The sequence below is a fragment of the Oncorhynchus masou genome, chromosome 23 (genome assembly GCF_036934945.1).
Source record: "Oncorhynchus masou masou isolate Uvic2021 chromosome 23, UVic_Omas_1.1, whole genome shotgun sequence".
In the NCBI taxonomy this organism is placed as follows: Eukaryota; Metazoa; Chordata; class Actinopteri; order Salmoniformes; family Salmonidae; genus Oncorhynchus; species Oncorhynchus masou.
The window spans coordinates 16,231,414-16,248,218 of record NC_088234.1 but is presented as its reverse complement, the minus strand read 5'-3'; the positions used below and the strand labels follow the sequence as shown (position 1 = coordinate 16,248,218).

Below are 16,805 nucleotides of genomic sequence, written 5' to 3'. Positions count from 1 at the left end.
GGGAGCGATGGGAGAAACATCTTGTAGATGGGTTGTAAACAGAATGGAGACAGAGGAGAGGGATGTTAGAGTAAGGGGAAGAGCCTGAAGGATTGAGATTCCCTGCAGGTGAGGTGTGACTGTGTTTCCTGTGTGTCTCCAGCAGGGGGAGCAGATGAAACACTCTCACAGTCGTAACCTGGAGGTAGAAGCCCTCTCCGAGACAGACACACTGGTGAGACACTCCAAATCAAATCAAAATGTATTGGTCGTGTACACAGATTTGCAGATGTTAAAGCAGGTGCTGTTGTTTCTAGTAGTGTGTCTCTAATCTGAACAAAACATCTAGAAATGCCAGAACGAGTCAAATTAACAATCCAGAGTAGGTGTGTGTGTGTGTGTGTGTGTGTGTGTGTGTGTGTGTGTGTGTGTGTGTGTGTGTGTGTGTGTGTGTGTGTGTGTGTGTGTGTGTGTGTGTGTGTGTGTGTGTGTGTCGTAGTAGAAGTCAACTCGAGCTAATGTGTGTTGTGTGTGTAGGAGTTGAACGATCAGGAGATGTTTCCAGAGGGCCCCTGCATTAAGGTGTCAGTGGCTGAGAAACCCTGTACACCCCTGAAGAGCAGTAAGAGTGAAGGAGGACAGACTATGCCCTCCCCCAGGTAACGAACACAAACAAGCACCAACACACTCCATTTTTCCATTTACATTTTTCTCTTAAGAGGCCAGGTAAAATATTTTACATTTTTCTCTTAAGAGGCCAGGTAGAATATTTTACATTTTTCTCTTAAGAGGCCAGGTAGAATATTTTACATTTTTCTCTTAAGAGGCCAGGTAAAATATTTTACATTTTTCTCTTAAGAGGCCAGGTAAAATATTTTACATTTTTCTCTTAAGAGGCCAGGTAAAATATTTTCCATTTTTCTCTTAAGAGGCCAGGTAGAATATTTTCCATTTCATACTCCTTTGGGTAATGTTGCTACGGGCTACAGGTTGATTTGGAGTTGAAACATCTCCCTCAGGTTGGACGGCGGAGGCCACACCCCCAAACAGAAGAGACAGAGCAATACTCCTATGAAGGAGAGGCAGCTGTCTAAACCAATCAGTGAAGGGGCGAAGACCAACATCTCTGACAGCGAGAGGTCCCCCGAACTGGGACGCAGCTCACAGGTAACACACACCCATTCTTAGACATATATGTTCATACTGGTATATGTAAACATTCATTGATGCTCTTCAAACATACACAGAAATTCTTGCTTAGAGAATGTCACACTCTCACAAACTGTATGCACACACACACGCTCGCACACACACACGTCTTACTATACTTGTGAGGACTTTTTGGGGACCAACAATTTATTCTCGTTCAAAATCCTTTTTACCTAACCCTTACCATAACCGTAACCCCAAAACCTAACCCTACCCTAACACCTAACCCTTACCCTAACCTTAACCCCTAAACCTAACCCTAACCTTAAACCCTAAACCTAATCCTTACCCTAACATTAACCCCTAAATCTTTACCTTAACCCCAAAACCTTACCCTAACCTTAACCCTGAAACCTAACCTTAACCCCTAACCTTAACCCCTAAACCTAACCCTTACCCTAACTTTAACCCCTAAACCTAACCCTTACCCCAACATTAATGCCTAAACCTAACCTTAACCCCTAAACCTTACCCTAACCTTCACCCCTAACCCTTACCCGAATCCTTAACCTCTACCCCTAAACCTAACCCTTACCCTAACCCCTAAACCTAACCTTAACCCCTAAACCTAACCCTTACCCTAACCCCTATACCTAACCCTACCCCTAAACCTTACCTTAAACTTAACCCCTAAACCTAAAGTAGCCTTTTTACAAGTGAGGACCAGACTTCTGGTTCTCACAAGTATAGTAACATATATACACACAAACACACACACAGCTCTTACAGCAAGGGGTCCTATAGTTCCAGTTGTCAGAACTAGTTTTAGGACGCCACAGCACATTATATATTTAAAAAAATACAGCACATTATATGAATAAATAAAAACAGCACATTATATTTAAAAAACACAGCACATTATATTAAAAAACACAGCACATTATATATAAAAAACACAGCACATTATATAAAAACCACAACACATTATATATAAAACACAGCACATTATATAAAAAACACTGTGCATTATATATAAAACACTGCACATTATATAAAAAACACCTGCACATTATATATAAAACACAGCACATTATATATAAAAAACACAGCACATATATAAAACACTGCACATTATATATAAAACACAGCACATTATATATAAAAAACACAGCACATGTATAAAACACTGCACATTGTATAAAACACTGCACATTATATATAAAACACTGCACATTGTATAAAACACTGCACATTATATATAAAACACAGCACATTATATATAAAACACTGCACATTATATATAAAACACTGCACATTATATATAAAACACTGCACATTATATTTAAAACACTGCACATTATATAAAACACTGCACATTATATATAAAACACTGCACATTATACGCCAAGAAACAAAGCTTGTCTCTCTTCCTCTTGATCTCTTCTTCTTGTCTGAATAAAGCACATAAATGTACCCATGACGACGTGAAGAAATTATGTATGTTTTTATGAGTCATCTAATAAGAAACTGTTCCACTTCATGTTTGTGTGGGTGTGTGTTTGTGTGCGTGCTGTGTGTGTGGGTGCATGCTGTGTGTTTGTGTGCGTGCTGTGTGGGTGGGTGGGTGCGTGCTGTGTGTGTGGGTGCGTGCTGTGTGTTTGTGTGCGTGCTGTGTGTGTGTGTTTGGGTGCGTGCTGTGTGTTTGTGTGCGTGCTGTGGGTGTGTGCTGTGTGGGTGCGTGCGTGCTGTGTGTTTGTGTGCGTGCTGTGTGTTTGTGTGCGTGCTGTGTGTTTGTGTGCGTGCTGTGTGTTTGTGTGCGTGCTGTGGGTGTGGGTGCGTGCTGTGTGTTTGGGTGCGTGCTGTGTGTTTGTGTGCGTGCTGTGTGTGTGTGTTTGGGTGCGTGCTGTGTGTTTGTGTGCGTGCTGTGTGGGTGGGTGCGTGCTGTGTGTTTGTGTGCGTGCTGTGTGTGTGTGTGTTTGGGTGCATGCTGTGTGTTTGTGTGCGTGCTGTGGGTGTGTGCTGCGTGCTGTGTGTTTGTGTGTGTGCTGTGTGTTTGTGTGCGTGCTGTGTGTTTGTGTGCGTGCTGTGTGTTTGTGTGCGTGCTGTGGGTGTGGGTGCGTGCTGTGTGTTTGGGTGCGTGCTGTGTGTTTGGGTGCGTGCTGTGTGTGTGTGGGTGCATGCTGTGTGTTTGTGTGCGTGCTGTGGGTGTAGGTCCTGAGGAAGGTGGTGTATGATCAGCTAAACCATGTCCTGCTGTCTGACTCTTCTCTTCCTGAGAGTCTCATCCTGGTCAATGGCACCGACTGGCAGGGCCAGGTAACAACTATGTAGAAGTGTGCATGTTGCAGCAGAACAAACGTGTATGTTGCCGCAGTTCCCTAAGTGTATGTGTGTTCCAGTACGTGGTAGAGCAGCTGCAGGTACAGAGGCACCCGGTGGTGTGTACGTGTTCAGGAGCTGAGATCCAGGCGGTGCTTTCTGCTGTCCTCACACGCATTCAGAAGTTGTGAGTCTCACACACACACACACACGGACGCACACACACAAAGTTGTGAGTCTGTCGGATCTAACATATTTTGTATGATCTGTTAATCTGTCTGTCTATGAAATATTTAGACCTCAGAGCTCACAGTCACAGACAATATTCAGTTGATTCTCTTCGCTCATTTATTCCACTGTCGCTATCTTTGCTTTTCACTCCTTCCTGCATCCTTTCTTTTTATCCTCTCCGCTTCTCTGCCCCCATCTCTCTCTCTTTATCTTCCTCTTTCTTTCCTGCTTCTCTTCTTCTCTGTTTTCCTCTCTCTCCCTCCATCCCTCTGCACTCTGTATTGATGAAGTCCCGAGTTAAGGCTGTAAGACGACAGTGATTATATTTAACCATCTCCCCTCTCTCCCTCTCAGTTGTAACTGTAACTCGTCCATGCCCAGGCCAGTCAAGGTGGCAGTGGTGGGCAGTCAGAGCTACCTCAGTGCCATCCTGCAGTTCTTCGTCACCCAGCTGGCCAGCAAGACCTCTGATTGGCTCAGCCACCTGAGGTTCCTGGTGGTGCCCCTGGGTGAGACAAACAACATGGCCGTCGGTATCCATGATGACCGGCGTGGCGATGGGTTGTTGATGTATGAAAGAGTTGTTGTCATCAAGCTGATCACTAAAATAGAACCCTTTCTCTCTCATAGGCTGTCATCCTGTTGCTAAGCACCTGGGTGCCCTAGACAACCGTTACAGCTCTGCATTCTTAGATGGGGCGTGGGGAGACGTGTTCATCCACTCTGAACCCCCACAGAAAGGTAAACACATACTGGATCTGGATACATAACATTAGCACACAGGGCTTGACCTCTCACCAGTGACCTCTAACCCTTTGACCTGTCTTCCTGTTTCCCTGCACTGTAGTCCAGTTGGACGTGGCAGGTAGGATCTCTCAGTACATCAGTGGCGCCACAGTCACACACCAGCTGCCCATCGCTGAGGCCATGCTTACCTGTAAACACAGGACGTGAGTGGTAACACACACACACCTTAACCAGAAGATGGTATTTCATTAAAACCCATATAAAACATTTCTCTCTCTCTCTCTCTCTCTCTCTCTCTCTCTCCAGGCACGATGAAGATTCCTACCAGAAGTTCATTCCCTTCATTGGGGTATGTGTACAAACCAAACGTCTAGTTCTCTCTGTGGCCTCTTCCATAGAGCTCCCCTTGAGTTTCTATAGGAACATGAGGTGTTTTTCCTGATGTTTCCTGATGTTGCAGTAACAGGATGTTGTCATGTCTCTCAGGTGGTGAAGGTTGGTCTGATTGAGCATGGTCCATCCTCTACTGGTAGGTGGTTTAAAAAGCAATAAAGACATTCACTTTGTTACCTCTAAAGATATATCTTCCAAAAAGCATGCCTATTTTATGACATATATATTACTGGTCAAAAGTTTGAGAACGTCTACTCATTCAAGGGTTTTTCTTTATTTTTACTATTTTCTACATAGAGTAAGAGTGAAGACATCAAAACTATGAAATAACACATGAAAAATCATGTAGTAACCAAAAAAGTGTTAAACAAATCAAAATATATTTGAGATTCTTCAAATAGCCACCCTTTGGCTTGATGACAGCTTTGCACATCTTGGTATTCTCTCAACCAGCTTAATGAGGTAGTCACCTGGAATGGATTTCAATTAACAGGTGTGCCTTCTTAAAAGTTAATTTGTGGAATTTATTTCCTTCTTAATGCGTTTGAGCCAATCAGTTGTGTTGTGACATGGTAGGGGTGGTATACAGACCCGGTCCATATTATGGCAAGAACTGTTCAAATAAGCAAAGAGAAACAACAGTCCATCATTACTTTAAGACATGAAGGTCAGTCAATCCGGAAAATTTTGAGAACTTTGAAAGTTCCTTCAAGTGCAGTCACAAAAACAATCAAGCGCTATGATGAAACTGGCTCTCATGACGACCACCACAGGTAAGGAAGACCCAGAGTTACCTCTGCTTCAGAGGTTAAGTTCATTAGAGTTACAAGCCTCAGAAATTGCAGCCCAAATAAATGCTACACAGAGATCAAGTAAGAGACACATCTCAACATCAACTGTTCGCAGGAGACAGCGTGAATCAGGCCTTCATGGTCGAATTGCTGCAAAGAAACCACTACTAATGGACACCAATAAGAAGAAGAGACTTGCTTGGGCCAAGAAACACGGTCAATGGACGTTTGACCGGTGGAAATGTGAGATTTTTGGTTCCAACCACTGTGTCTTTGTGAGACGTGGTGTGTCTTTGTGAGACGTGGTGTGTCTTTGTGAGACGTGGTGTGTCTTTGTGAGACGTGGTGTGGTTGGATGATCTCTGCATGTGTATTTCCCACCATAAAGCATGGAGGAGGAGGTGTGATGGTGCTTTGCTGATGACACTGTGATATATTTAGTATTCAAGGCACACTTAACCAGCATGGCTACCACAGCATTCTGCAGCGATACACCATCCCTTCTGGTTTGGGCTTAGTGGGACTATGACTCAACACACATCCAGTCTGTGTAAGAGCTATTTTACCAAGAAGGAGAGTGATGGAGTGCTGCATCAGATGACCTGGCCTCCACAATCACCGGACCTCAACCTAATTGAGATGGTTTGGGATGAGTTGGACTGCAGAGTGAAGGAAAAGCAGCCAACAAGTGCTCAACATATGTGGGGAGTCCTTCAAGACTGTTGGAAAAGCATTCTAGGTGAAGCTGGTATGAAGCTAGAATGCCAAGAGTGTGCAAAGCTGTCATCAAGGCAAAGGGTGGCTATTTGAAGAATCTCAAATCTAAAATATATTTGGATTTTTTTAAACACTTTTTTTGGTTACTACATGATTCCATATGTGTTATTTCATAGTTTTGATGTCTTCACTATTATTCTACAATGTCGAAAATAGTAAAAATAAAGAAAATCCCTTGAATGAGTAGATGTTCTAAACCTTTTAACCGGTAGTGTATATATACTTATTTTGAAACAAATAATAACATTTATCTCACCGTCATCTATTCTTGCCTTTGCCTAGGAGACACAGAAGAAGGTGTGGCAGTGAGCCTTGCTGTTCCCTCTACGTCCCCTCCCTCCCACAGCTCTCCCGCTGGGCTGATAAAAGAGGCTGCCACTCCCCCCTCCTCTCCCTCCATGGGCAGTGTTCTGGCAGTACAGGGGTAGGTCTGCAACCCCTGCCACTCCCCCCTCCTCTCCCTCCATGGGCAGTGTTCTGGCAGTACAGGGGTAGGTCTGCAACCCCTGCCACTCCCCCCTCCTCTCCCTCCATGGGCAGTGTTCTGGCAGTACAGGGGTAGGTCTGCAACCCCTGCCACTCCCCCCTCCTCTCCCTCCATGGGCAGTATTCTGGCAGTACAGGGGTAGGTCTGCAACCCCTGCCACTCCCCCCTCTCCCTCCATGGGCAGTGTTCTGGCAGTACAGGGGTTAGAGAGAGAGTGATAGAGAGAGGGATGGTGAGAGAGAGAAAGAGAGAGATACAAAGAGTTATAGAGAGAGGGATGGAGAGAGAGACAAAGAGTTAGAGAGGGATGGATGGAAAGAGAGAGACAAAGAGTTATAGAGAGGGGGATGGAGAGAGAGAGACAAAGAGTTAGAGAGAGGGATGGAGAGAGAGAGACAAAGAGTTAGAGAGGGAGGGATGGAAAGAGAGAGACAAAGAGTTATAGAGAGAGGGATGGAGAGAGAGAGACAAAGAGTTAGAGAGAGGGATGGAGAGAGAGAGACAAAGAGTTAGAGAGAGGGATGGAGAGAGAGAGACAAAGAGTTAGAGAGGGAGGGATGGAAAGAGAGAGACAAAGAGTTATAGAGAGAGGGATGGAGAGAGAGAGACAAAGAGTTAGAGAGAGGGATGGAGAGAGAGAGACAAAGAGTTAGAGAGAGGGATGGAGAGAGAGAGACAAAGAGTTAGAGAGAGAGGGATGGAGAGAGAGACAAAGAGTTAGAGAGGGATGGAGAGAGAGAGGGATAGAGAGAGAGACAAAGAGTTAGAGAGAGAGGGATGGAGAGAGAGAGACAAAGAGTTAGAGAGAGAGGGATGGAGAGAGAGACAAAGAGTTAGAGAGAGGGATGGAGAGAGAGACAAAGAGTTAGAGAGAGGGATGGAGAGAGAGAGGGATAGAGAGAGAGACAAAGAGTTAGAGAGAGGGATGGAGAGAGAGAGACAAAGAGTTAGAGAGAGAGGGATGGAGAGAGAGACAAAGAGTTAGAGAGGGATGGAGAGAGAGAGACAAAGAGTTAGAGAGAGAGGGATGGAGAGAGAGAGACAAAGAGTTAGAGAGAGAGGGATGGAGAGAGAGACAAAGAGTTAGAGAGGGATGGAGAGAGAGAGGGATAGAGAGAGAGACAAAGAGTTAGAGAGAGAGGGATGGAGAGAGAGAGACAAAGAGTTAGAGAGAGAGGGATGGAGAGAGAGACAAAGAGTTAGAGAGAGGGATGGAGAGAGAGACAAAGAGTTAGAGAGAGGGATGGAGAGAGAGAGACAAAGAGTTAGAGAGAGGGATGGAGAGAGAGAGACAAAGAGTTAGAGAGAGAGGGATGGAGAGAGAGACAAAGAGTTAGAGAGAGGGATGGAGAGAGAGAGACAAAGAGTTAGAGAGAGAGGGATGGAGAGAGAGAGACAAAGAGTTAGAGAGAGAGGGATGGAGAGAGAGACAAAGAGTTAGAGAGGGATGGAGAGAGAGAGGGATAGAGAGAGAGACAAAGAGTTAGAGAGAGAGGGATGGAGAGAGAGAGACAAAGAGTTAGAGAGAGAGGGATGGAGAGAGAGACAAAGAGTTAGAGAGAGGGATGGAGAGAGAGACAAAGAGTTAGAGAGAGGGATGGAGAGAGAGAGACAAAGAGTTAGAGAGAGGGATGGAGAGAGAGAGACAAAGAGTTAGAGAGAGAGGGATGGAGAGAGAGACAAAGAGTTAGAGAGAGGGATGGAGAGAGAGAGACAAAGAGTTAGAGAGAGAGGGATGGAGAGAGAGAGACAAAGAGTTAGAGAGAGGGATGGAGAGAGAGACAAAGAGTTAGAGAGAGAGGGATGGAGAGAGAGAGACAAAGAGTTAGAGAGGGAGGGATGGAGAGAGAGAGACAAAGAGTTAGAGAGAGAGGGATGGAGAGAGAGACAAAGAGTTAGAGACGGAGGGATGGAGAGAGAGACAAAGAGTTAGAGAGGGAGGGATGGAGAGAGAGACAAAGAGTTAGAGAGAGAGGGATGGAGAGAGAGACAAAGAGTTAGAGAGGGAGGGATGGAGAGAGAGAGACAAAGAGTTAGAGAGAGAGGGATGGAGAGAGAGACAAAGAGTTAGAGAGGGAGGGATGGAGAGAGAGACAAAGAGTTAGAGACGGAGGGATGGAGAGAGAGACAAAGAGTTAGAGAGGGAGGGATGGAGAGAGAGACAAAGAGTTAGAGAGAGGGATGGAGAGAGAGAGACAAAGAGTTAGAGAGAGAGGGATGGAGAGAGAGACAAAGAGTTAGAGAGAGGGATGGAGAGAGAGAGACAAAGAGTTAGAGAGAGAGGGATGGAGAGAGAGACAAAGAGTTAGAGAGAGAGGGATGGAGAGAGAGACAAAGAGTTAGAGAGGGATGGAGAGAGAGAGGGATAGAGAGAGAGACAAAGAGTTAGAGAGAGAGGGATGGAGAGAGAGAGACAAAGAGTTAGAGAGAGAGGGATGGAGAGAGAGACAAAGAGTTAGAGAGAGGGATGGAGAGAGAGACAAAGAGTTAGAGAGAGGGATGGAGAGAGAGAGACAAAGAGTTAGAGAGAGGGATGGAGAGAGAGAGACAAAGAGTTAGAGAGAGAGGGATGGAGAGAGAGACAAAGAGTTAGAGAGAGGGATGGAGAGAGAGAGACAAAGAGTTAGAGAGAGAGGGATGAGAGAGAGAGACAAAGAGTTAGAGAGAGAGGGATGGAGAGAGAGACAAAGAGTTAGAGAGGGATGGAGAGAGAGAGGGATAGAGAGAGAGACAAAGAGTTAGAGAGAGAGGGATGGAGAGAGAGAGACAAAGAGTTAGAGAGAGAGGGATGGAGAGAGAGACAAAGAGTTAGAGAGAGGGATGGAGAGAGAGACAAAGAGTTAGAGAGAGGGATGGAGAGAGAGAGACAAAGAGTTAGAGAGAGGGATGGAGAGAGAGAGACAAAGAGTTAGAGAGAGAGGGATGGAGAGAGAGACAAAGAGTTAGAGAGAGGGATGGAGAGAGAGAGACAAAGAGTTAGAGAGAGAGGGATGGAGAGAGAGAGACAAAGAGTTAGAGAGAGGGATGGAGAGAGAGAGACAAAGAGTTAGAGAGAGAGGGATGGAGAGAGAGAGACAAAGAGTTAGAGAGGGAGGGATGGAGAGAGAGAGACAAAGAGTTAGAGAGAGAGGGATGGAGAGAGAGACAAAGAGTTAGAGACGGAGGGATGGAGAGAGAGACAAAGAGTTAGAGAGGGAGGGATGGAGAGAGAGACAAAGAGTTAGAGAGAGAGGGATGGAGAGAGAGACAAAGAGTTAGAGAGGGAGGGATGGAGAGAGAGAGACAAAGAGTTAGAGAGAGAGGGATGGAGAGAGAGACAAAGAGTTAGAGAGGGAGGGATGGAGAGAGAGACAAAGAGTTAGAGAGGGAGGGATGGAGAGAGAGACAAAGAGTTAGAGAGAGGGATGGAGAGAGAGAGACAAAGAGTTAGAGAGAGAGGGATGGAGAGAGAGACAAAGAGTTAGAGAGAGGGATGGAGAGAGAGAGACAAAGAGTTAGAGAGAGAGGGATGGAGAGAGAGAGACAAAGAGTTAGAGAGAGAGGGATGGAGAGAGAGAGACAAAGAGTTAGAGAGAGAGGGATGGAGAGAGAGACAAAGAGTTAGAGAGGGATGGAGAGAGAGAGGGATAGAGAGAGAGACAAAGAGTTAGAGAGAGAGGGATGGAGAGAGAGAGACAAAGAGTTAGAGAGAGAGGGATGGAGAGAGAGACAAAGAGTTAGAGAGAGGGATGGAGAGAGAGACAAAGAGTTAGAGAGAGGGATGGAGAGAGAGAGACAAAGAGTTAGAGAGAGGGATGGAGAGAGAGAGACAAAGAGTTAGAGAGAGAGGGATGGAGAGAGAGACAAAGAGTTAGAGAGAGGGATGGAGAGAGAGAGACAAAGAGTTAGAGAGAGAGGGATGGAGAGAGAGAGACAAAGAGTTAGAGAGAGAGGGATGGAGAGAGAGACAAAGAGTTAGAGAGGGATGGAGAGAGAGAGGGATAGAGAGAGAGACAAAGAGTTAGAGAGAGAGGGATGGAGAGAGAGAGACAAAGAGTTAGAGAGAGAGGGATGGAGAGAGAGACAAAGAGTTAGAGAGAGGGATGGAGAGAGAGACAAAGAGTTAGAGAGAGGGATGGAGAGAGAGAGACAAAGAGTTAGAGAGAGGGATGGAGAGAGAGAGACAAAGAGTTAGAGAGAGAGGGATGGAGAGAGAGACAAAGAGTTAGAGAGAGGGATGGAGAGAGAGAGACAAAGAGTTAGAGAGAAAGGGATGGAGAGAGAGAGACAAAGAGTTAGAGAGAGAGGGATGGAGAGAGAGACAAAGAGTTAGAGAGAGGGATGGAGAGAGAGACAAAGAGTTAGAGAGAGAGGGATGGAGAGAGAGAGACAAAGAGTTAGAGAGAGAGGGATGGAGAGAGAGACAAAGAGTTAGAGAGGGAGGGATGGAGAGAGAGACAAAGAGTTAGAGAGGGAGGGATGGAGAGAGAGAGACAAAGAGTTAGAGAGAGAGGGATGGAGAGAGAGACAAAGAGTTAGAGAGGGAGGGATGGAGAGAGACAAAGAGTTAGAGAGGGAGGGATGGAGAGAGAGACAAAGAGTTAGAGAGAGAGGGATGGAGAGAGAGACAAAGAGTTAGAGAGGGAGGGATGGAGAGAGAGAGACAAAGAGTTAGAGAGAGAGGGATGGAGAGAGAGACAAAGAGTTAGAGAGGGAGGGATGGAGAGAGAGACAAAGAGTTAGAGACGGAGGGATGGAGAGAGAGACAAAGAGTTAGAGAGGGAGGGATGGAGAGAGAGACAAAGAGTTTAGAGAGAGAGGGATGGAGAGAGAGACAAAGAGTTAGAGACGGAGGGATGGAGAGAGAGACAAAGAGTTAGAGAGGGAGGGATGGAGAGAGAGACAAAGAGTTAGAGAGAGAGGGATGGAGAGAGAGACAAAGAGTTAGAGAGGGAGGGATGGAGAGAGAGAGACAAAGAGTTAGAGAGAGAGGGATGGAGAGAGAGACAAAGAGTTAGAGAGGGAGGGATGGAGAGAGAGACAAAGAGTTAGAGAGAGGGGGATGGAGAGAGAGAGAGAAATATTCCCAACAGTCCCTTTTCTCCTCAAAACAGATCAGATCATCCGTCTCAGGTTCATTCTGTCCCCTTCTTGTCTGTCCTGCTGAAAGTCAAGTCTGACCACAGATAAAAACAAACACAGCAACATCAGCAGGTTCTAGTGTTATAGCCCATCATTGTGATGGGGTTTGGTGCTGAAACAGACTCTACTGTCCTCTGTGCCGTGACCTGACTCAGGGTCAGGGTTGATGCGTTGTTTGACGTATGCCCCTGAATCCATAACCTGCTCTGTCACTAAATACCCCATACCTAAACCTCCCAAAACAACACAGCCTTTTGGCATTTTTAACCAAGAACCTCCGTAATTTCCCCTTTCCTGCATTGTACCCTAACCCCCACCTTTTCCTGTCTCTGGCCCCTCCCCTTCCTGTTCCAGGAGCCCCAGTATGCCTCATGGTGTGGACACCATCGGGCTGCAGGTGGACTACTGGCTGGCGTCGCTGGCGGAGAAGCGACGTGACGGGGAACGGCGTGACACGGGCGGTAAGAACACCCTGAAGAGTGCATTCAGGTCCCTGCAGGTCAGCAGGCTACCAGGAGGGGGCATCAGTGACACCCAGGCCCAGGTCAGCACCATGGCCATGACGGTGGTCACCAAGGAGAAGAACAAGAAGGGTAAAGAGTTTTATAATATAATTTATTTTATAATACACAGGCAAAGTCATTCAGCATTAAAACAGTTTTTAATACGGAGACAGGAGGTGGACTGTATACATGCCCTCTAGTTGTGGTTTTCTTTCTTCCGTGCATTGAATTGTATTGTTATGAAGATTGACTCTCTGTCTCTCTCTCTCTCTCGATGTCACTCTCGTTCTCTGTAGTTCCCACCATCTTCCTGGGTAAGAAACCGAAGGAGAAGGACGTAGACTCTAAGAGCCAGGTCATCGAGGCCATCAGCAGACTCATCTGTTCTGCCAAGCAGCATCATACCATGTTGAAAGGTACAGCAACATAACACAGGGGGGGAGGGATGATCCAGTGAAGGTGTGCTGTAGAGGAATCTCTGAAAATAGGAGGAGGAAGAGAAACGGGGGGAGGGCGGGGTGAGGCCAGGGTGAAGGGAACATGATTTATTGGGGATGTTGTAGGAAAGAGGAAATGGAGAATGGGCTGTGTTAATGGACCTCTTAAGTGTCTCTAAGAGTGTGTCAGAAATAGCATCTTATTCCCTGTACAGGGCCCATTGGGCTCTGGTCAAAAGTAGTGCACTATATAGGGAATAGCCCTGGTCAAAAGTAGTGTACTATATAGGGAATAAGGTGCCATTTCGGACACAACCCCAAGTGTTCTCTGTCTGAACATCAGCCATACTTAGCTGTGTCTCCTTCCCTTTGTGTGTCCCTGCAGTGTCCATAGACGGAGTGGAGTGGAACGACGTCAAGTTCTTCCAACTGGCCGCCCAGTGGCCCACGCACGTCAAGTACTTCCCTGTTGGACTGTTTGGTTACAGCAAACCGCCCCCCTAGGGTCCACCCTTTACCCCTCCCCCTTGTCCCCTTGCCTCAGCCAGTCCCGTCCCACCTACGCACACAGACCCCGCCTCTCAGAACGCCATGGCACTTGTATTGGTCAATCACGATGGAGGGTTTTTTCTATATTTGTCTTATTTCTCTATAAGGAGGGAGGGATGGAGGGAAGGGGTGGAGCGCTACTTGTCACTTTAATGAATTAAAATACCCCTCTCTCCCAGTGTGGTGTGTGTATTAGGGGAACACAGCACAAGATAACTAACTGCCGTTCAAGTAACCGTAACGATGAGATGCAACCCAATGAATAACTCCCATTATGAACACTTGACCGCTGACCCTTTAACCCTGACCAGGTCTCTTATCACATTGAACCTACCAACGGTCAATCCGTGCTCTAACCCAGACCTGCATGCTGTTAACTCCACCACCCACGTGCCAGTTATAACAAGAACATCATATTGTGTTAACAGTAATGACATGGTTATTATGGGCTATGGAGGGGAACTGTGCATGACAAATGGAACAGGCAATACCTACAGTAGCAAAGCTTTTCCTGCTCCCTAAATACAAGAAAAAGCGTTTGTCTCACCAATGATATACGTTGATATGATATGAAGAGTAAAAAATGGAAACGTTCCGCTTTGATGTTGTAACAACATTGTAACTTTCTGTGAACAGCACAGTCCAGTCCAGTCCTCCAAATTCAGAGCTCACTGTTTGTCCAAACTCTACTGCTGTCTGTAAGGCTTGTCCCTTTATCAATCAGTTATTGAGGTCGGCATTGTTCTCTTGATTTTATTAAATGGCGATGTGTTCCAAGCAACACACTAGTCCTCTTGGCATCTAAAATGACCGCTGACCAGTCGTGAGTAACTTAGCGCTGTGTCACTTGTAGCCCTAACCCCACCTGTGCACTGTAAAGTATTATGACCAATGTCAAGTATTACAATGCCATTGTGTCCAAATTTGCTGTTATTATTATGATTTTCATGGTAACTTGGAGGTAGGAGGTTCCTCAGCAGTGACGTCAACATCTCGTGTAACTAACTCAATATCTGTCCCTGTTCTCTTTTTTTTGGGGGGGGGGGGGCTCTTACAAAGGAAGGGTTTTGCACCAAGGCCTTCAAACTCACTGAGAATGAATACACAGCTTTGCATGTTCCACAAATAAGTCTGAATGATAGCATGCAAAGATTTCACAGTACGAGGATGCATTTCCAACAGTCATTGGAGATATCCCCTGAACTTCATTTGAATGCAGATAATATTCATTGATTGCATCTTCGTTTATTTGATCTCACTGTCGTCAGAAGCTTCATTATTTAGGAGCACTCCATTTTGGAAGTTTTAAACCTATTTTATCAGTGTCTCGTTTAATTCGAGAGAAAAAAAAACTGATGGCAGGAGAGATAGCTGACTGTTAATTTACAAATGAAACACTTTTTATAGCCCAGAACCAGCTGTTACTTCACTAGAGTATTTTCTGTTGTTCTTTGAACACAAACGCACCATAATAATCTCTCTCCAAACTCCATAGTCAGTTTACCTTGTAACTTTGTAGCCTGTGAGCTTGGATACTTTGTGCAACTTCCCTTGTGAGTACCAAAGAGAGATACGGCCAGGGCAGTGGCACTATTCAAAGCAGACCATCAAACTCTGCTGCTCTTATTACGTGTCACTGCCCACCAGCCACGAGCTAGACCCAGACATCTTCATTTGGACTTGGACCGATCTTTTAACTGACTCTATGTATGTTATGTACGTGGCTGTATCTATGATGTGTAGATGTGTCTCCTTAACCACAGATCTAGGATCAGATTACCCTGCCCTCCAGTTCTAACTATAATCATTAGGGGGAGTTAAAACTACCTGACCCTGAGTCAGTCGTTATGGGCGACATCTACTGCCAGAGCTCCAACTGCTCTTTGCCTTGTAGCGTGTTATTAGCATAATAAGGAGTGTAAGATATGATTCTATTTGAACTGCTTTCTTTTCATAGGGGAGTCTTAAGTATTCAACAAACGGGACAGACAAAAAAATCACTGCCAAAAATGTCTGTTGGATATAACAGCCAAGCTGACGAGAGGGTGTAGATATAGGTGTTGGGTGTTTTTGGTGACAACAACAAAACAAAACTTTAAATCATGATTCTTGTTCCAAAATAATGTATTTCAATGTTATAAAAAGATGATGTTACCATGAAACATTCCACTGTTTTACTCTGTGTCTCCTCTCCCCCTGTTCACAGTTCAGTCCCTGTCTTTCACCGGTCTCACCGTTTACATGTTTGTTATTTTTCCTACCTTCTCTAGGCCTATTCTTCCTGTGTGACTGTTGTCTCTAACTTGACCTGCTGTGTGTTAACCTGTGTCTCTAGCTGTACTGACCTGTGTCTCTAGCTGTACTGACCTGTGGTTGCTGTGATGGTCTTCATGACTAACGTAGAGGGACAGGGTTGTGACTAAAGGGAGTATAGTCTACGACCGGAAGTTGCTTTTCGTAGCAGGTTAGGAGAAATTTTCAGCTAATCCTAACCTTTTTCCTAACCTTAACCTAAGTATCCTAATCTGCCACTTTAATTATCCTAACCTGCTGCTTATTTCTCCTAACCTGCTACGAAAAAGTAGCTTCCGGTCACAGCTGTACTCCCTCCAGTCAGAACCTAGGGACAGCAGTTATTCCTAACCATGTGACTTAGAACAACTCTGAGCCCTGGTTATAGTCTATACCAGAGACGGAAGAGGAAGCAAGACATCTCGCTCACCTCGTTATTTTTCTGGTTCATATACAGTCAATTAACTAAGTAGACCAGACCCAGCGGCTATCACATAAGATATCTTCATTTATCCACCGTCTTTGGTCTAAACCTATAACCAGGGCCCAGACTTCCTGTTCAGGTCACATGATCCTGAAAAACACCTGTCCCTAGTGAAGGGAAGAACAATATGATCTATTAATAAATCCCTTTAATTATCAATAATCTCCTTCCTCTCCTCTATCATCACAATGTGTTTCAGAACAAATGGAGTAGGAACAAACCGTAAGATCTGGAGTCTCTGTCAGGATTCCACAAGCTTTGCTTCTAATAGAACCCAGTTGAAAGGATCTCCCAGCTTGTAACATAGCAGCCTATCACAGAAGGGAATCGGTTTTTGTGTAACACTGCATAGACCATAGTTATGCTTGGTAGCTAGTAGTTTGAGGGGAGGATTCTAACGCTTGTGGATTTGGAGAGTATTTTTGCACATGCCATTGTTTCTTCAGCAGCTTTTGTTTTGCCTTTTGCCTATAAACAATAATAATCTTGTACATACAAAACAAATGTACTCCTGTAATGTATCTTAGTCCTTGTTTTTTATTTGAA

General features: G+C 45.3%; 1 protein-coding gene across 2 annotated transcripts in view; it reads left to right on the top strand.

Moving 5' to 3' along the window:
• The window catches only part of LOC135510415 (phosphofurin acidic cluster sorting protein 1-like), a 107,760-nt gene extending 91,292 nt beyond the window's left edge, over positions 1-16,468 (top strand). Inside the window, exons 12-25 of one of the 2 annotated variants that reach the window (XM_064931306.1) lie at positions 143-214; positions 517-638; positions 999-1,146; positions 3,340-3,444; positions 3,528-3,634; positions 4,033-4,187; positions 4,309-4,419; positions 4,526-4,628; positions 4,732-4,774; positions 4,912-4,954; positions 6,669-6,810; positions 12,349-12,587; positions 12,794-12,913; positions 13,320-16,468. In XM_064931306.1, coding sequence (XP_064787378.1) covers positions 143-214; positions 517-638; positions 999-1,146; positions 3,340-3,444; positions 3,528-3,634; positions 4,033-4,187; positions 4,309-4,419; positions 4,526-4,628; positions 4,732-4,774; positions 4,912-4,954; positions 6,669-6,810; positions 12,349-12,587; positions 12,794-12,913; positions 13,320-13,438 — 1,629 coding nt within the window. In that variant the 3' untranslated portion in view covers positions 13,439-16,468. The remainder of the gene's footprint in view (positions 1-142; positions 215-516; positions 639-998; positions 1,147-3,339; positions 3,445-3,527; positions 3,635-4,032; positions 4,188-4,308; positions 4,420-4,525; positions 4,629-4,731; positions 4,775-4,911; positions 4,955-6,668; positions 6,811-12,348; positions 12,588-12,793; positions 12,914-13,319) is intronic. The other variant, XM_064931307.1, reaches the window with a different exon arrangement.
• The last annotated feature ends 337 nt before the right edge of the window (positions 16,469-16,805 follow it).